Source organism: Balaenoptera acutorostrata, chromosome 15, assembly GCF_949987535.1.
Source record: "Balaenoptera acutorostrata chromosome 15, mBalAcu1.1, whole genome shotgun sequence".
Classification (NCBI taxonomy): Eukaryota; Metazoa; Chordata; class Mammalia; order Artiodactyla; family Balaenopteridae; genus Balaenoptera; species Balaenoptera acutorostrata.
In genome coordinates this window covers 29,927,141-29,946,667 of record NC_080078.1, presented here as the reverse complement: position 1 = coordinate 29,946,667, position 19,527 = coordinate 29,927,141, and the positions used below count along the sequence as shown (strand labels likewise).

The 19,527-nt window shown below is 55.6% G+C and overlaps 1 protein-coding gene across 6 annotated transcripts in view; it reads left to right on the top strand.

The window, feature by feature from the left end:
- CLEC16A (C-type lectin domain containing 16A) overlaps positions 1–19,527 on the top strand; it is a 217,403-nt gene that overhangs the window by 182,718 nt on the left and 15,158 nt on the right. For 5 of the 6 annotated variants that reach the window (XR_009005334.1, XR_009005333.1, XR_009005332.1 and 2 more), the window contains exon 22: positions 13,837–13,998. Coding sequence is in view for 3 of the 6 variants with exons in the window: in XM_007188393.3 (XP_007188455.1) it covers positions 13,837–13,998 (162 nt within the window). In the remaining 3 variants the exon portion in view is untranslated. Of the gene's footprint in view, positions 1–13,836; positions 14,231–19,527 lie in introns of all 6 variants that reach the window. The other variant, XM_057528624.1, reaches the window with a different exon arrangement.

Here is a 19,527-nt window from a genome sequence, read left to right as displayed (position 1 = left end):
ACAGCAGGACAGGGCCGGGTGCTTGAGTAGCACCAGCGAGGACTGGGAGTCCGAAGACAGACGCTTCACTCAGCAAGGCGAGGGCCAGCTGAGTGCAGAGACCAGAGAGCAGGATGCGGGGAAGGATAAATTTAGCCGGCGTTTCAGGGGAAAACATCGATCTCAAATGTAGTACTGTCTTTTAAAAGAAAGTGGAAGCTGCAGGCCGGTCATTTGGGACAATTTCTCTTGAACAGATAAAAGCCCAGGAAAAAGGAACACTTGTAGCCGGCTTATTCCTACTGGCAGATCCAGAGGATCTTCTTTTGACAGGAAGGCGGCTGGTTTCTGCAGGGGCATGATGGATGGTCCACCCCCAAACCCCCTTGCTCGTTCCCAAGAAAAGGTGCTGCTTTGCTTTCTGGCAAGATTTGAGGTTTCTGTTTCCAATCCCAAATGTTCATCCTCGCAAGGAGTGACGCACGGCCCAGGCTCCGAGTTTGCTTTGCCGCTGGCCAGGCTGCTGACATCCGATGTGCCTCGTGTGTCAGAGCAGGGCCACCGCCAGCCCCCGTCCCGGTTGTCCCGTCACTGAGCAAAGGACTTCTGGTGGCTGTAGACAGGCTTTGTTTTTTTAAAACTGGACACCTCTGACATCCACGTGGCATCGCAGGCATCGCTTCTACCTGGGCCAAGCCGAGGGAACCGCGGTTCGTCCCAAGCGATAGAGCACCTGTCTGAATGACATTTCTGCGAGCTCGCTCGCCCGGTGGCAACAGCATCTTTCATGCAGCCTCACTCTGACCCTGCTCCCTTGTTTGGAAGGGGAAGAGAGTCCAGTCTGTCAATATTTGGGGCACTAATCATCTGCATTCGGGCGCCAGGGGTCACTGAGAGGCTGAGACGTTTCCAGGAATTCGTGGCTCTAAAGACGTGGGGCTGACCGTAAAGGATATCCAGGGAGGATATGAAAGAAAGAAACCCAAATCTCAGCCCCACCCCCCCACTCATTGTCCATTGTGTCTCAGATTCTTGAGAAGAAATGAAGTCAATGTACACGGTGATGTGGGTCCAAGTTAATAATAAATGTGGAAGAAGGAGAAAGGATGCTCAATATTTAAACATTGCGGAGCGCCTCGTTTGGTTTGCCAGTCACTGCCCTCCGCGCACTTCCTGGACGGGTCTGTAAAGCCGAGCATCCTTTCCCTAACTCTACAACTGGCATCTGATGCTGGTGATTTAGAGAGAGAGGGAAACGGAGCCTTTTCTAGGCAACCCCAAACAGGCAGTATTTCTGCCTGTTTTCTGCTGGCTTTCTGAAGGGCGGGAAGAGAGATGACAGTGTGGAGACTGAGGGTTTTATGACTCTTCAGGTGCTCGAAAGGAGTTTTTAAGCTTTGGGGTCATGTCTCGAGTTGTCTTTAATTTTCCCATACTAGCTTCTCTTGGAGCTGTCTTGTATTTTAACGTAAATTTTGTGCTTTGGTTCTTATTTCTGGCTTAACAGTGAGACACTGTGGTCATGTTTAGGAGGAGATGTCTGTCCAAGTACCCCCTTCTGGATACGTTCCTTAAAAGTTGCTTATGATGCAGAATTCTGTGAATCAATTCCTTTTTTCTGCTTGACACACATTACATAAAAGGAAAAGCATTCCTTTGGGGGGAGGCAAAAAACATTTGGCCCCAAGACATAATAAAATCATGCTTAAGGATGCAGCAAACTTTAAAGTCTCTTGGTTAAAGGAAATCAATACTTTTATGATGAAATATTAATAATACTAAAAAAAAAATAAGTCAAAACTACAAATGAAGAACAGCCAGGATGATTGTAATGAACGCATTAGCTTAGCATTTGCAAGGAAGCACAAAGGGAAAGCACAAAGGGAAAACCGGAGCCCACCTGAGAAGCCTCTCCAAGCCCCTGTAAGCTCCCTTTTCAGGCATCTTCCATCAAGAAGACACACACCTCTCCTTAAGTCCCAACATCATTGCCGAACATTTTGTTAAAGCCGCTGCCTTTTGGAAATGAAAAGATGAATCTGAGCTGGAGAAAGGGCCACACACATGTGAGCACAGACACACACACACACACACACACACACACACACACAGCTGTAATGGCAACTGAGAAGGGAGAGCTAGGGAAAGCCACTTGTTTGACTACACAGTACCCAGCCGACTGTGTTCCCCTCCCCTTCCTCCAGGAATCGCTCCAGTGGAGGTCTTTAAGAGGGACGAATTCATATTAGGTTGAACCATAGGAAATTTCTGATTTTTTTGGTCATGTTGGTTGAAATAGGGGCAATTTCATACGGTTCCACAACGCACTCAACTCTCCAGTGAAGAAATACTAACAAACAGAACACAGTCTTGTGTGTCTTGAACCCAAACATAACAGATGAGATTTTAAGAATCTAGGTGAAAGTAACAAGAACCCCATTTTTCATATACTGTTTTCATATAAATCCCATAAACTCAGATATTCAAAGTTCCTTTAGAAAAGTCCTGTCTCAGGACGTCCCTGGTGGCGCAGTGGTTAAGAATCCGCCTGCCAATGCAGGGGACATGGGTTCGAGCCCCGGCCCGGGAAGATCCCACATGCTGCAGAGCAACTAAGCCCGTGCGCCACAACTACTGAGCCTGAGCTCTAGAGCCCGCGAGCCACAACTGCTGAAGCCCGCGCGCCTAGAGCCCGTGCTCCGCAACGAGAGAAGCCACCGCAGTGAGAAGCCCACACACCGCAATGAAGAGTAGCCCCCGCTCGCCCCAACTTAGAGAAAGCCTGTGTGCAGCAATGAAGACCCAACGCAGCCAACAATAAAAGAAAGAAAGGAAGGAAAGAAGGAAAGAAAAGAAAGAAAGGAAGGAAAGAAAGAAAGAAAGAAAAGCCCTGTCTCTATGAACTCCTAAAAACCTTCATTCCTAACAGCTAACACGAGGAACGATTCTGCTCTGTGTTGTGTTGTTTGCTCTAGCGAGCTGAGCTGTTTCTTCTGTCACATACCCCAGGGGTAGAGACCCTCATAGAAATGAAACTCCCCAGTTCTTGCCTCATTGGGCCCAAACTCCAGGTACCATAAATGCCAGCCAAGTCATCAGAACAGCTCGCGCTGACTGAATGCTTAGACCAGAGGAACTTGTTCCGTCCTCGTGGGCCCTGTGAGGCGGGCCGTTGTCACCCCCGCTTTACGTGTGAGAGCCACAGGCTTGTGGGGTAAGTGGTTCCCTCGTGGCCACGTGCCCACGCGGGGTGGCCGGACTCCCGTCACTCTCTTCCCGCCCGTACCCTGTGCGCGGAGTGGGAACTCCAGGCCCAGAACCAAGTATCTGCTCTCAAGGCTCCTCCCATGTAGATGACAGAGCTGTGTGTCCACTGCCTGGTGACCTGTGTCCCACAGCTCTGCCAGGACAGAAGGTGACAGTCCCGTCCACTCGGCGACCTCAGTTGTGGCTTGTGAAGCTTGTTCGGGGCTGATAGCCGTCACGGTCTCTGTGCGGCTCCTCACACCGCCTGATCCCGTCTGCCCCGTGGAGTTCTAGATGGCGTCTCCGGGTCTCACTGCAGATGACGTGTCATCGAACCTCCTCGTCTGTCCGTCTGGCCTAACCCCAATCTGTTAAGGCACACGGTCGGAGACCATGATGCGGCCCCGCTGCAGGCGTGAGCCACCCCACTCTGCAGAGCCCCGGTCCTGCAGACACACACACAGAACCAGGACCACGGCTGTGCAGGATGCTTTGGGAGTGTGTTAAGTATGTGTGGACTGCGCAGGCAGAAGATCAAAACTAGTCCCGAGGCCCCCTTGCACGTGGCACCTTGTAGAACACACGAGGCAGGGCGCACGTGTCAGGATGCAACATGTGCCCCCTGGCCTCACCCCCTTCTGGCCTGAGAGCACAGAGCAGGGCTGATGGGATGAGAGGCTTGCTGGAAAGAATCAGTGGTCCCTGGGCCAGTGAGAAGGCCAGGAGGTTGTCCTTTGCAAGCAGGGCTGTAGCTGACCCACCCCAGCCCTGGCCAGTGGTTCCAGGTTCAGGCCTCCTCCTGGGGCCAGAGGAGTCCGGGGTCGCTGACCCCTGCCCTGCGTCTGGAAGCGCCCCCTGATCACTGTCTAACCCGCCTCCCTCTCGCTGCTCTTTCAGCCCTGTTTCCTGCCTCCGTAAAGAGGCAGCGAAGATGGCCACTGGTGGGCTTTCTAATGCCTCGGCTGAGAGACTGTTGGCGGGGCTCTCTGCTTACTGTTGTACAGACGGTAATGCCATCGGAGGAGGGCAGGGGCTGGGCAAGTCAGGGGCCTGGTCCTTGGGGATAAAGCCCAAGTCCTGGCAACCTTCAGCTTATGCTACTCTTTACAAGCTTCTCAGAGGTCAAGTCCAGCCGTGGCCCCCACATTGCCAGCCAGCCCCCCGTGTCTGAGGCAGCGCAGGGACACCAGCACATGAGGTGCCGACGTTCACATGGCCCTGACGGCCCCCCGGCAGCCAGAGGGCCACTTAGACCTTGGATCTTAGACGCTTAGACCTCAGATCTCTCCCGTGGGTGGCAGCCCTCCCGGGCAGGCTTCACCCGAGGGCGAAAACACTCTGAGGGGCAGAGTTGGGGCAGAGATGGCACACAGAAGACAAGATACCGAAAGAGCATTCCTGCAGGTTTTCAAGTATAGTCCTTAAAATCCAAGAGGGTTTATCCGTGGATAAACAGCTGTAGGCTAAAAGATTCTGCAAGTGCCCAGCTATTTTTATATAGTGGACATGTCGTCCCCTACAAAGCAACCGGAAATAAAAGTCTTTAAGCATTTTGAGGTGCAGCCAGTCAGTGATCGAGGCTCAGCCGAGGGAGGCAGTAGAAACGCCGTCTTCCCAGGTCAGCCCCCTGGGCCAGACGGGAAATACACACAGAGACGGCCAGAAGTCACGGAGGGTCACCAACGTGGGGACCGTGTGTTGCCCCTAAAGCCCAGAGTCTTGTGCCCACAGTCCTGAAACGGTAAATCGTGTGACCCACTGCGGGGAGATGGAGGAGGGTCCCTGTGCAGACAGCCGAGTTTTCTGCCTTCACTGAAGCTTCGGGGTCCTAGCAGGGAGTGAGGTGACTGCAGGGGGTCCCCAGGGTCCTGCCAGGCTGCAGGGTCTCTGCCATTCTGAACCCTGACCCATGTTGGTGAATTCCTTTATTTTTGTGCGAATTCCTTAGAGGAGGCCTGCGTGAGCACTTGGCCTCGCCTGGCCCAGTGGGTGCGCCACTGTCGGGCTTGACTCTGAACCCTGCTTCCGCGCCCCCCATGTTCTTTGAACAGTTGCTGGTACTTTGGCTTTTCTGGTGTGGCCCCCGACTCCGTGGCTCCCAGCCCCCATCGCTGGGCACCGCTGTCATCTTGCCGGGTGGGATGGGCTCCAGAGCCAGCCTCTCGAGTCAGAAACGTGGACGAGAAAGCTCCGTGTCGCCTGTAGACCCTGTGGGCTTCAGGCTGAGTCCCACACTCAGTCCCAGCCCAGCACCTCCTCTCTGGCCCCAGGGCCCAGGCAGGCTGTGCTGGGAGGTGAAAGGGCAGAGCCGAGGAAGGAGCCAGCGAGGAGAGAAATAAGACCACGGCTGTGCTTGCCGTCTTCGGCTTTGTACGCGAGGTCACGGGGCCGATTGATTTTTTTACTGTTTCCCAGCATTGAGGAGTGGTGAGAAAAATATGAACACTGCATCCTCACAACCTGAACCACAGCCACGGGACGAATTTGCTAATGAAAGGCCGACCCGGGGCACCCCCCCGCCCCACGGTCCTCATTCCAGCCGAGACTGTCGAAATGCAGGGCCCGGGTTTTGTCAGGGTGGACAGCCCTCCCCTCCAAATCTTAGATCTTTTTCCTAAAAGAGGAAAAGTGGACTCTTTGAAGCACATCCATGTGAGCCTTAAATGGCTTGGGGTCATGTCCTTCAGACTCAGAAGGCACACACGTCAGGAGCTGGGCAGGGTGGCCTCGGCTGTGATGACCCTGGTCTCAGCCTGGAGCAGAGGCCCACGTGGACAGGAGACGTGCTTGGTTTGACTTGCCTGGGGCTGCCTGCTTCTTTTTTAAAAAAGGGAGGTGAAGCGAGTTGTCGGCCATTTAAAAGATCAGGAGGTTTTCCACCAAAATCCAGATATCCAGCTTCTCTTGAAGAACAGGGAGCCATGGCCACGTTCTCAGGTAGCAGCAGTCAGGAGAGACTGCGGAGCTGCAGTTTCCAGTTTTCTCCAGTCTCCACCAGTCCCTGTCATCTCCCTGACACAGGCTGAATGTCCCATGTATCGTGTTGATTTTCCTGGTAGAAGAGAACGGTTTCTCAGTGCCCATGTCGCAATCCAACAAGGGGAAACAGATGGCGAGTGGGGGCACTGTCTGCCTTTCACCCCTGGCCTCTCCTCTTTCACCAGTGTTACCCGTCCAAACTTGGTGCTCGAGTTTGCAGCCTGTAGGCTCGAGGCTTTGAGGTTCCCCCCGACATGTCTGTGATTTTCAAAGGTAGCCTCTGCAGAGGTTCTAGAAAAGACAGGGGAAGAGAAGCCCACCCTTGATCAGGCACCATGCAGCCAGGGCAGTTCTGTTTTCATCTTGCACGTAAACTAGAATTTCACTGTCGAGAAAAAAAGTTTGCAAAGTGCTGTGATGTGCTGTTATCTTTCCAGAACGAGGCCCCATCTCCAGCCAGGCAGCTGGATCTTCCAAGAAGCTGCCTTCAGGGACCTTGCCCAGGAGGGTGTAATGGGACAGGAATCTTGCACATGAGCTGGGATGTCACAAGAGCTAGGTCACTTGGGACAGCGTTCCTTGAGGTCTTGGCTCCCGTGAAGCGAGCGCCAAGTGGTGACCTCAGCTTCCCCTCCCTGGAAGTCGTTCTGGTACAACTTTTCACTTTCCACCCACCTTTATTGTTGGGCTCTCACCGTTTAGTTTGTGTTTTCGTGGCTTTCAGCGTTTAGTATTTTCATTATTTAATAGCCATGGCATTTGGGTTTGGGTTTTAAAATGTCAGTCGCCTCAAATCCTTCCTGGAAGCGGGAGATCTGTAGGAGCGTCTGTAGGGGCGAGACTGTGGGGTGACGTTCAGTGGTCACGGTCCCCAAGATGGAGTCTAAGCCAGTGGGGTTCCTTCCCCTTCAGCTCTCTAAAAGGTCCCTGTGGAATCCCCTACCTGCTCAGGTAGTTTTCACATTTTCCAGTTTTTAACCTGAAATAGTTGCACTTCAGTCACGTAACCAATATCTGTTACATACAGTTATAGTGTGCAAAGCAGCACAAGCTCTGGACAGACCGCAGAGGTCAGCTGGGGCCTCCCTGCTCCTCGGAGGTTTAGGAAACCTTTGGCTCAGACCCCCAGTTCTCTTGCCTGCACACGTGCAAGCCTTCCCACCCTTTACTCTCTCGTGGTCCCGGCTGTTTCCAGGTCTTGGCCTTCACGTGTAGTCTCTGTGTGGCCTGGTGTGAACCCAGATGGAAACACAGTTCCTTCACTGTGTCCACCAAAAAAAGTCCACTTGTACCACACAAGGAAAGAGTTGAAGGAGCATTTCCTAAAGATTTGGGGGGTTGTGGGGGTCACTGCCCCTATCTCAATTACCCCTTCTCCTCTTTCTCCTCACTCCACCTCTCCCAGATTGCCCCCAGGAAGTGCAGGGCAGCTTTCCCTACACTGGAAGCTCTGGGGGCCGGCTAGTCCCTGTCCCTACAGAGCTCAGCTCACATCCCTGCCTTAACAAAGCTTTTTCCCAATTGTCAGTTAAGATTAAGTTCAACTACATAATAGAGAAAAACCCCAAAGAGTTTTATTTCCCTCTCAGTGAGAGGAAGCCTGTATGAAGGTAGTCAGGGGCTCCACAGAGGCATCAGGGACCCAAGATCCTTCCTGCTCAGTGCTCTGCTGTCCCTAATATGTGATTCATCCTCGCGGGCCATGACAGCTGCTGGAGTTCCAGCCATCGCATTGGTGTTTCAGGAAGCAGAATGGAGGAAAGCATAACTCCTTCCTTTTAAGAAGCCTTCCTAGAAATCAAACACATCACTTTCACTTCTATCTCATTGGCCACAGCTTAGCCACAGGGTCGTGCCTAGCTGTCAGATTCTGTAATTGCAGATGAAGGGGAGAATGGGTATTGGGAGACAGCTCACAATATCAGAAACACTGTCTAAAACGCTCTGAACCCCAAAGGATTCCAGGTGCTAGCTGTTAAAATAATGACAGTTGTTTTGACAGGGCTACTCTTCGTTGCGGTGTGCAGGCTTCTCGTTGGCGGTGGCTTCTCTTTGTTTCGGGGCACAGGCTCTAGGCACACGGGCTCAGTAGTTGTGGCACCCAAAATAGCAAAGCATCTTTGCAGTCAAGTTTCTTATGCCCTACTTGGGTGTATGCCTTACGTGGGCTGACGGGGCCCCAAGGCTGGACAGGGCAGGCTATGGGAGCACAGGGGAAAGAACCGTTAACCCCACTGGCTGCAGAAACTCTTGCCCAAGCTGGCCCTGAGCTGTGTGAGCCTTAAAAGATAAGGAAGGGATCTGTGAAGACAGGAAAGAGGCAAGAGGGAATTCCAGACCAAGGGAACAGCCCAGCTGAGGCCAAGAGCAAGTGGTTCTTGTCACACAGTCTGAGATGAGACCTGCCTGAGCTGCTAGAGGCAGGCGGCCCCGTCTCCACCGGCCCTCCCCTCACCCCCACTGATTGGGGCGGGGTGAGGGCAGGGTTTGAGGAGGGAGCTGACAAAACGTTGCTGGGGGTTGGAACGTCCCTGAGTCCTGTGGATCTGACCAAGAATCCAAGGATAAAGAGCAAGAGATGAATAACTGAAACGCCGACGACCACCAGGCGCGTCAAGTTGGGGAGGAGAAGGAACCGGCTCACCCCCGCCCTCCAGGTGCTGCCACACGCGAATGGGGCCCAGCGATGCCAGATCTTTCTTAAAGAAGCCAGAAATCCGGACTTGTGTATACAGTCTTCCAGTGTGTGAATGGCGGTGCCTAAAACAAGCAGACAAGCACAAACATGATGTGAGCAAAGCCAGACACATCTGCGAGCCTCTGGGCTGTGGCTGGCCAGCCCTGGGCGCTGCCTGCCGTGGCATCCTGGTTGTCCTGGGGAAAGCCTCGTGGGCTTTCCACCCAAAGACAACGGTGTGCCTGATGAATATTTGGGGTGCACTTTTCAGCGTCTTCTCCTTTGCCTACATCCCAAAAAGGCTGTGGGGTTCAAGTCAAATTCAGATTTATAGGTGAAAAGAAAACTACTGGCCATTTAAGCCAGGAGACCCTCACTCACTGTACTGTGTTTCGCATAAAGACGTGAAGACTCGTGGAGAAGAGGGGCCTTGTCCAAGGTCACGAGCCCGGTTGGGCAGAGCTTGAATTCGAACTTGGGGCTCTGACTCCCAGCCCACTGCTCCCTCTAGCAGTGGACCTAAAATAGAAGGCTGACCTTCTTGTGGTATTTTTGTACTTGACAAACGCCAGAGAGTTACTCACGAGTTCACCTTCCCAGAATAACTGTCAGAATGGGGCCAGAGGGCAGCAGGAAGACCCCAGCCTGACCCTGTGAAGCCCAGGGCTCCTGGAAAGCGAGGGATGCATTTCACCGTTGGCCCGCCTGCTGTGGAGCTTGGCATCTGGCCTCAGCTGTGGGGAGGTTCTTAGTGGGTCCAGGGGAGAGAGCTTTGGAGGCCAGAACAGATCCCAGGGCTGTATTAGGGACCCAGCAGCTTCAACCTGCCCAGCTCCCAGACGGCTCGTGTGCCTTCCTTCAGCCTCCATTCTTTTTCTGGTTCAAGATACTATTTGTGGTAGGAGTCTTGGAAAATTCAGACAAGCATGAAAAAATTAAACTGAAACTCACCATAGCAAACCACCTGGTTCTCCCGTGACTTCTGCTTCAATCCCTCCAGTCTGTTTGCTCTGCTCCCCACACAAGGAGGGAGGCAGAGCCTAGATTTTTTTTTTTTTTTTTTTTTTACCTTTTATTTTTTCACAACAGTGGGAGCAGGTGGGACGTGCTCTTTCTAACCTTTTTTTATTTACTATGTCTTGAGTGTTTCCCTCGGCACTTCATCTGCTTTTATGCCAGCATGTCTAACAGCAGCCGAGGATTTGGTCACCCCGGCGTAGGAGACTCGATTTGGCTTTTCCCTGATTGGTGGATGTTCCGAGTGCCTCCAGCTCCCTGCCACACACACCAGTGCTTTGAACATCCATGGACCCACCCACGGCGCCTTCCGCAGCATCAGTCAGGTTCTAGATGTGGCATCAGCCGGCTGGGGTGAAAACCCATACGGCCTTTGATGCGCATCTCACAGGCTGTTCTTGAGACATACTCGGGGACGGCCAAGAATTTTATCTGCTGGAGGAGCTCTCAGGGAGACCTGTTTGCCTGTGCCCTTGTCCCATGATCTCTGACGCATCTGTGCGTTTGCACGTACTTGGCAGCCCGTGTGTGTTTCACTCGCGCCCAGAAAACCCCTCGGCACCCCCGCCAAAGCTAGTTCATCGAGAACTGCCTCCCCGGGAGAAGAGCAGGGGGCCAGGTGCTTGTCTTGAGTTCTCTGCAGAGCCCTCCTTACCCCTGACATGTCAAACCGGCTCTCAAAGTGTTGCCACCTCGATTTGGGGAGGAGCCCCATGAAATTGCAAGGGGAGTCTGGGCACTGAGCTAAAAAACAGACAAACAAAAAACTTCGCTGAGCCTTTCTGAGTCCCCGTGCCATGGAAAGAAGGGAGGTGGATTTTTAGTAGCAGCAGACAAGGGAAAGATGCATTCAGTTGCCTCTGCTCAGCTAGACCCGCAAATGGGTGGTATCAGTGGTTGGTGATTTTTTTTTTTTCTCTCTAACTCTTAGCACCTACAGAAGGTGCACCATATTTTTTGTCAACCTATGGCTTGACCCTAATCCGTTCTCCAAATGAAGGAACTTGAGTATCCTGACCTCAGTCTCAGCATCTCGTCTGCTACCCCACGCACTCCACCCCACATGTCTTACAGTAATAACCAGGGCGTTAAAGTGCGTGAGAGAGAAGATGTGTGTCTTTTTTTTTTTTTTTTTTTTGCCTGCGTTGGGTCTTCGTTGCTGCGTGTGGGCTTTCTCTAGTTGTAGCGAGCAAGGGCTACTCTTCGTTGCAGTGCTCAGGCTTCTCGTTGCGGTGGCTTCTCTTTGTTTCGGAGCACAGGCTCTAGGCACACGGGCTCAGTAGTTGTGGCACACGGGCTCAGTAGTTGTGGCTCACAGGCTCTAGAGCGCGGGCTCAGTAGTTGTGGCGCACGGGCTTAGTTGCTCCGTGGCATGTGGGGTCTTCCTGGACCAGGGATCAAACCCATGTGCCCTGCATTGGCAGGCAGATTCTTAACCACTGCGCCACCAGGGAAGTCCCAAGATGTGTGTCTTAAGAGAAGGGGTGGGTGACCACCTTGGTGACTGCCACGTCATTCCTTCGTTCTGGCTGGGGCGTTTGTCGGGAGTGTAACAGGGTCGGCTTAGTCTCGACTCTCTTACCACACTCTCCGGCCCCTCTGTTCACGGTTGTGATAAATAAGCAGCTCAGGGAAAGCTATCCTGACATTTTGATTTGTTAGGGAGTGATTCATTTTCAAGGCAAGTAAACAGCTTGTAAACTTGGGGGTTTACCACTTCAAGTGATTAAGAAGTAAGCAGCTATTAAGCTGGTTCTGTGGGGCTGTGGCTGCCTGCCCCCTGGGAATCTTCCTGATTGGTGTTCGGATTCGCCTTGATGTTTGCCGTGCTTAATCTGAGGCCCTGCCACCACACACACAGTATATATATCACATGATGCCTTTTCCTGAGAACTCCAGCACGGTAATCCTGCTGTTCTCCGCCGTAGGTGGGTGCGGGGAATTTACCCACCGTGCTCCCTCCAGACCTCGCATCTGCATGCAGTCACATCGCCCGAAACCCGGGACGGCCTGGCTGGGGGTATAAATAGACCCAGCTTTTGATCCTTAGACAAAAATAATCTTAACACAAACATTAGTACAAAAGAGCTTCTCCACGGTGGCTGGGTGTGGGTTCCCCTAAGTCCTGAGGTGGGGACAGAGCGTCGGGTCCCCTTGCGTGCCCGCCCCGAGGCCTGCCCACCAGTGGGTGGAGGGAAGGAGGCTCAGGGAAGTGGGGAGACTTGCCCAGGACCCCGCCGCTGGTAAGCGAGCAGACCAGTATGAAGCCCAGGCTTTCCTGGTGCCAGAGCCAGTGCCCCCGTCCTCTTCCAGGCTGTGCACACCGTTTCCGTCGAGGGCCAGGGAGTGAAATATTTCAGGCTTTGAGGGCCGTGCAGCCTCTCTTGCACTGGCTCAATGCTGCCATTGTAGCTTGAAAGCATCCACAGGCAGAATGTAAGCAAAGGGCATGGCTGTGTTCCAGTAAAACTTTATTTAACAGTCAGAGGGCCATAGTTCTCCAACCCCTGCTCGACACCCCGCTGCCTCCCTGAGTTCTGAGAAAGGCGTGGTCAGGCCTGGAGAACCTGCTGGGAGAAGTGTCAGTGGGCTCTGGGCCGAGTGAGGTTCAGGCGGCGCAGGCGGAGAGCATGAGGTTTGGGGCCGGGGTGAGTGCGCTCGGGGTGGCGAGGCTTGAGGTGACCGTCCAGGAGGGTTGGGGCCCCCGCTCTCAGGTGGGAGGAGGACTTGCCCCCATCCCTGCCCTGACTTGGTGCAGACACGGGGTGGGGCGCGGAGCACAGAGCTCCTGGGGAACCAGCACAGTCTGCACGGGCTCCTGGGAGCGCTGACAGGGAGTCGTTCCTTGGGAGCTTCCCCGTGTTTCGTGGATGAAATCAGAAGCCGCGGCCCTTTAGGAAAGCAGGCCGTACCAAGGGCAGGAGTCACGGTCTGGGAAGGCACATGCCTACCGGAGGAGGGGCTCGGGGGCGGCTCGGTCAGAAGGGCCTCCCCCCGTCATAGAGGACAGCCTGCTCCCACCGCGCGCCAAGCGCCGAGCCGGCTGGATGGGCCTGCTTGCACCCCCCTTGCTCTCCCCTTGTACCCCCGCTGCAGCGGGCTGGGGAGAGGCCGGTGACACACGGCCCACCAGCAGCTGGGAAACGACACTGGGCACGCGGCCTAGTGCTTCTGCCGGTGAAGCAGGGTTTGCCCAGGTCTGCAGGTCTCCAACATGTGGGGCTCCTCCACTCCCCCGGGCTCTTCCCGGGCTGGGAAGGCCGCAGGCCCCAGAAATGTGCGGTCCCCGTCTCCAAACCTGGAGTTGCTCTGAGGCCCAAGTGAATCTCTGTGATTGCTAGCTTTTCACCAGAGCTTTCCTTCCTCCCACCAAGCTCGCCACCAGACCCGCCAGGGCAGAGCAGATTCTCTGGCAGGGAGCGTCTTCAGGGTCTCCCCTCCCGCCCAGTGCGGCATTAAGAGCCCCTGGAAGAACTCGGGTGTGTGAGCAAAGGTCCCGGGGTTCGGCCGTGAGGATGCCCTGAGTCCCTCTGTGACCTTCACCAGGACGCCCCTGAGCCCCGAGGCTGTGTGTCCCCTTCAAGGGTGCAGCCGGCGCGGTGCAGAGCCAGCATCAGCACTGATTTACGGCTCAGCCCCGCCCCAAGCCCCCGCACCCCGGCTCTATGGCGGCTGCACCCTTTCCCTCGAAACAGCTTCGCAGCGTGTCCAGGTCAGTCCCAGGCCCGGCGAGCTCAGCTGATAACGGGGAGCAGACCCAGACTCTGAAGGGGCCGGCTTTGTGTCTTTTAGCACCACCCTCACGCGGAGGCCCCCGGCCCAGCCTTGGCGGTGGGCGCTTGCCCCGAGGGGCCGCACACGCAGTGCCCGGGGAGGTGGCACCCCTCGCGCCAGGCCGCCTGTCCCTCCGCTGGGTCACGTTCCGCCTTGTCTTGCAGGCTTCGCCGTGGCGCAGGGCATAAACCAGCAGAGCTCGTCCTCCCTGTCCTCGCCGTCGCCGTCCGCCAGCGGGAGCCCCAGCGGCAGCGGGAGCACCAGCCACTGCGACTCGGGAGGCGCCAGCTCGTCGTCCACCCCCTCGGCCGCCCAGAGCCCCGCAGGTACTGGCCACGGACACGGCGCAGTGGGGGGACTGGAGGGAACCCTGCGACCCCTCCACCCGAGAGCCCTGACCCCCGGCTGCTCCTCACCGCCGTGTCTGGGGACACTGCCACCCGGGGTTCCGCATCCGCTGGGACGTGCTGTTGGCGGCGGGCGTCTGGCTCGGCTCCCCGCAGGGGAGGAATCACTCCCTTTGCAGGCTGGTCCACTGGAAGGCCTCCGCGGCGGCAGGTAGCTGAGCCTAAATTCACCCCATTATCACCTCCAGAGTCTTAGGTGTCACGAGGAGGGGTCTCCCAGACGTGATTGTTTGAACTCTGGTGAAAGAATCGTGTCACTGCTAATTTTTTTCTTCTCCTCCATAACACACCAGTTTCTTCTTTAAATGTTTGGTGCAGTCCAGTTGTCTGTGATGAGGGGGTGCATCTTGCCGCCCTTTTGAGAGTCTGTCGGGGTGGGGTAGAGTCACATCTTGCCCTCCTGTAACTGTCACAAGTGTAGATGTGGCACGGAGAGACCCCATGAGCAGGGAGCCTGGAGTGAGACGTGTCTGTGGTCCCCCTGTGCTCTGAGCTGCCGTGAGCCCCTCGCACGTGAGCACCTCGCCGCAGTGCCTGAGATCCCGGGAGTGAAGATGCCGGCTTATTTCCTGAGCAACACGGCCCCAAAATGCAGCCAGAGGAGCAGGGCCTTGAGAGTGCATGACGCTTTGCACCCCAGCCGGTGACCCGTGGGTCTGGAGGGCCCCGGACATCTCTGATTTGAGAGACCCCCCCATAACTCTGGTATGCGCCCTCATTTGGGGACCCTCAGTGTCCTTTGCTGTTCCTGCAGGGTCCCATCCAGAGCCCTCACCCATCATATTTCAGGGACACCTGTGCAAACTCCTGTTAAGTGATGGATCGATGGGTCTTGACAAAAGTGGTGCGCCAGGGCGGCAGCCACCGCGGCGCCAGGAAATCGGGGGCCCCTGGCCACCGTCCGCTCGGCACCAGAGACAGAGATCCCCTTGGGCTCCCGCACCTCTCTCCAGAGTTTTCAGCTTCCGCTTTTCTCAGCAAAGGGTTAACCCCGCCTGGTCTCCATGACTGTGGCTCAGGGCACCTCTTGCCTGCAGCCCCTCCCTCCTCCTCCCACAAGCATCCATTACCTCCATCTCCGACTGACATTCATGAGGCCCCGGCAGCAAGGTGACCCTCAAGCCACCTCCCGTAGACCCCCGTCCACTCGACACCTGCTTCCCTCCCTGCCCCAGCCCGGGGAAGATGACTGCCCTGTCTGAGCTATTTCTGAGCCCGACTTGAGGTTGGCTGTGTATCCAAGCAGTTGCTGCTGCCGTTCCCAGGCTCGTAGCTGGGAAATTCAGACAGAGCTTTCTCAGAAGCCAAGATCAGCCCTCTGCCTCCCCCTGAAGCCTGGTCTCATGCTGGCTCTGGGGGCCAGAGTGCAGGGTTGTGTGTTTATGTGCTCACGTTTGTACCCGCGTCCTGCCTGCATGTGCACAGAGTTCTGTGTCTGTGTTGTGTGGACCCAAACACACACACGTACTTAAAATTGCATTTTGGGTGAAAGGTCTCTTCCTGGTGCCGCTGTGTATGCCTTTTTTCACTTTTAAGGAGGCGCAGCCAACAGCTAAGCGAACCAATGAGCCATACACTTCTTTGCCTAAAACTGAAGCCAGCAAAGACCCACATGATCAAAATCGTGCCTGGGTGTGCAGCTGTCCACCTGAGTGTGGCCCCTGGGGCTCTGCACCTTGCCCACCTTGCACCTTGCGCTAGTTTCTTTGTTCTTGGCCTCCCTCAGCCCCTCCATCCCTACCCCCACCATCCCCTGCTCGGTGCCAACGACATGTCTTCTCAACTCAGAAATGCAGGGGCTGTTAGCCTGGTTGTCAGGTCGATAAGTGATGGTCAGGCCCCCGGGTGTCTGCTCCCGATCGGTGTGTCCCTGGCAGGCCTGCAAGGCCTGCAAGCATGCAAGACCCCATTTTTTATGCTGCCTGACAGTAAGAGCCTGGGGCCCAGCCTGCCTGTCCAAATCTCCGTAGACACTGAAATAACTCACCTCCTGATGCAGGGCCATCCTGTTGGGCAGCTGGTGCTTCACTCTCCACTGAGGAGCCAGCTGTTGACCCCTGGAAGGAGAGAGCATGGGTGCCCACGGGCTGGGGCGGCCGATCTCAGGAGGACCACCAGTCACTTCCTCTCAATGCCAAACTTGCAGGCCGGCCTTCAGCCACTGGGAGCATCCAGAGAACGGCACGTGGGGTTTCCATGTTCCCTGTAGGGCAGGTCTCCCCAGATGGCGCCAGCATCTGCCTGGTGTCCTACCGAGCCGTGCTGGATGGACGAAGGCAGGCAGGTTCTTGTTGGGACGGGTGCCCTTCTGCCTGTTCCCTGGTTGACGTCAGCCCAGGGTGGTGGCCCAGTGTTCAGGCTTCTGATTTGGAAGCCACCAGACTTTCCACCGCAGGGCCTGGCCACCATCTGCCAGAGGCAGCATCCTCGGAGGGCCAGCCGGACCGCAGGATGGGCCAGGGCCTCTCCTCCACAGCCCACGCAGCCTGGATGGCAAACAGCTGCAGCCCAGCCACGGAGCCACTTGTCCTCAAAGTGGTTTTGGAGGACACAGTGCAGAATCAGAAGCATTCCTGACCCTGTGTTTGCAGAGCTTCCCGGAGTCCAGGAAGTTCTTAGAGTGGAGAGCAGCCACCAGGCCCTTTGCAGCTGGAATTAGCAAACTCCAGGGGCTTCTTTGCTCTTGAAGCCACACTTTGCACGTCAGGGTTTGGTCAGGAAAGCACCTGAGAGATACCATCTACCAGGGCATGAGACAGGCCTAGTTTTCTGTGTCTCTGCTCCATGGGGTCGAAACCTGGAATCGCGCAGGGACATCCGTAAAAGCCAGGGGCAACCCTCTCGCTCTCAGCCGTTGATGTGGCCTGGGCCCCCCACCGCCCAGCCCTCTGGGAGTGTACCCGCCACGGGGCGTCCCTGTAGGCGCTGCTCCCAAAAGCCACGTGTCAGGCACGGTGCTCACAAATACTTTACAGACACCCCCTTGTTGTGTCCTGCCACCCTCCGCCTCACACTGTGCTGTTGAAAACACGGGGGCTCAGAGAGGTCACACAGCTTGGCCATGCTGCTGCAGCTGGTAGCAGGGGGGCCCAGATAGGCATCCAGCCTTGGCAACCCAGAGCCCTGCTCCGCCTCCTGAGACAGCCCAGCGGAGCATCGCTTCGGTTCCTAAGTCTGTCCCAGGTGCCTCCATGGGGCGTCCCTGAGACCTGGGCCTTGGGTTCCGATCGCGGTTGGGGACCACCTATGAAGGGCGCGGATCTCTCCTCCCTACGCGACGGTTGCTCTAGAGCCATATGAAGAGCCTCAGCCCATTCACAGAGGCCCAAGTCGCTGTGCAGCCCCAGCCAGCGAAAGCAGGGCTATGCAGCTCCGGGGGTGGGGGGAAGCCCAGTGGTCCCCAAATCAGCAGCAAAATGGACCCCAGACGGCCGCGTCTGCCAGCCCAGATGGGTTCACCCCCAGATAAGGGTGTGAAACTGTTGTGACGCTCGGTTGTGTTTTCCGCCTCTGCCCTCTGTCCAGCCCAGGGGACCTTAGCATTCCCTGCCTGGGGTTGAAAGAGGCCCACGCTTATCCCTAATACGGATTTCCTCAGCTTCCCATGGGGCCTCCAGTCTGAGCGCCTCGGGCCTTGTGGACACCAGGCCTGATCTCAGAAGGGTCCCTCTGAGCGTGGCCCTCCACCTGCCAGCCCCGACACCCCACCTAAGAGGCTCTTCTCTCTGCCTCTTACTACCTCGGCCTTGGTACCCCACGCCACCCGCTACTATGCACATGTCCTCGGCACAGAGGGTAGCAAAGCATGGAAGGCACAGGCTGGCAGGGGAGGCCGAGTCTATCAGAGGACCACACAGATAAGTGTCCAGTTATAAGCTGTGAACTGGAGGCTGTGGGCGGGGCCAGAGACTCCCAGAGGAGGTATCACTGGAGCTGAAAGCCCGAGGATGAGGGGGTGACTGGGCCAGGGCTCCCTGAAGAAGGTGGCCTTTGGGTGTCACACAATCCACCAAGGCCCAGCCCGGAAACTGCCTGGTGACGAGTTGATTCCTTTTCCCTATTTTTCTGGGATCTACCTATCAATTCCACTCTTCCACATACAGACCCAGGGGGCGGTCTGTGTTTGAGAAACAGCCCCTATGCCCATCAGGGCCGAGGCCCAAGCGGCGGCTGCAGACCCAGCGCAGGCAGAGGCACCATCACCAGAAGCGGGGAGGGACCCCGCCTAGAGGCGTCACCACTTTGCCAGTCGCCCAGAGACACCCTCTGCGCTGCTTCTGAGTCTCCTTCACACACCAAAGGCTCATGGTAGACCCTTGTGAGTGGCTTCTCAGCAAGTACAGGCCCTCAAATCGGGGCCAAAAGACACCCCAGACTGACAGGTCAAAACTGAATTCTGTAGTAACCAAAGGAACCAACCAGAAAGAGTTGGGGGCAAGGGGATTTTATTTTCATTGTCGACGATTTACCTGTTAAAGCTGTGCCCAGCAGGGTTTACCGTCTGGTTTTAGCACCTGATGCGTGAGCCCACCTGTTCCCACTGTCCTTTAAAGACAGTGCCCTGAAATCCTCTAGCCTTTCCGGGGAGAGCTGGGCGCCCCACGCTGTGGAGAAGTCCAGGAACCTCTGGCGGGCTCATGCGGCATAGCCAGCCTCGTGGGCCTCGGCTTGTTCCCCAGGGAGAAAATTACGGGGTTGGAATCGGCATTTTTTTCTTTCCTTAAACATTTTATGGTTTTGAGAAGCTGAAATTGCAGAAAACATATGGCGGGAAAGAGAAAATAGACCCAATTTTAGAACCAGATGTAGGATCAGTAGGAATACTTTAGAAACATCTTCTGGGTTATGCCTGTACGCACGCACGCACACACACACACACACGCACACGCACACACACACATGCACACGCACACACACACGCACACACAGCCTGGAATTCTAGTAAGAAAGCCGTCTCCTCAGCTAAGAGCTCTGCGACCTACACCAAGTTCCTCAAACAGCCACTCTGCCTCCAATCTCCAATCTGTTGCGTTTCACAGGTGTTCTGGGTGAGCCACTTTGAGGAGGATGACAGAAAATCATTTGTTAAAAAATGAATTCAGACTGAAGGCCAGGCTGCTCTTTCCAGCGTCCATTCTCAGACCCAGGGAGTTCTGAGCTGGGGCCACTCTGACTCTCCCCTAAGGGTTTATAGAAAGAAGGAAGAGCTTGGTTCCTGGTGGCCCTGTGCTGGGAGCCTGACACGGGCCCTCCCTCCCCCATCCTCACCTGCTCCCTGAGACGATTGTCTGAAAGTACGACCTTCACCCCAGAGCACCATCCCATTTGGGCCACCTGAGCGCCAGACAGCCCAGGGCCGACCTGTGTGTTACTGAACCCGGGCACCGTGGTCAGGTGGGACTTTTAAGGACAAAACCCCAAGTCAAACGTGTTCTCTTTTCTCCCCAG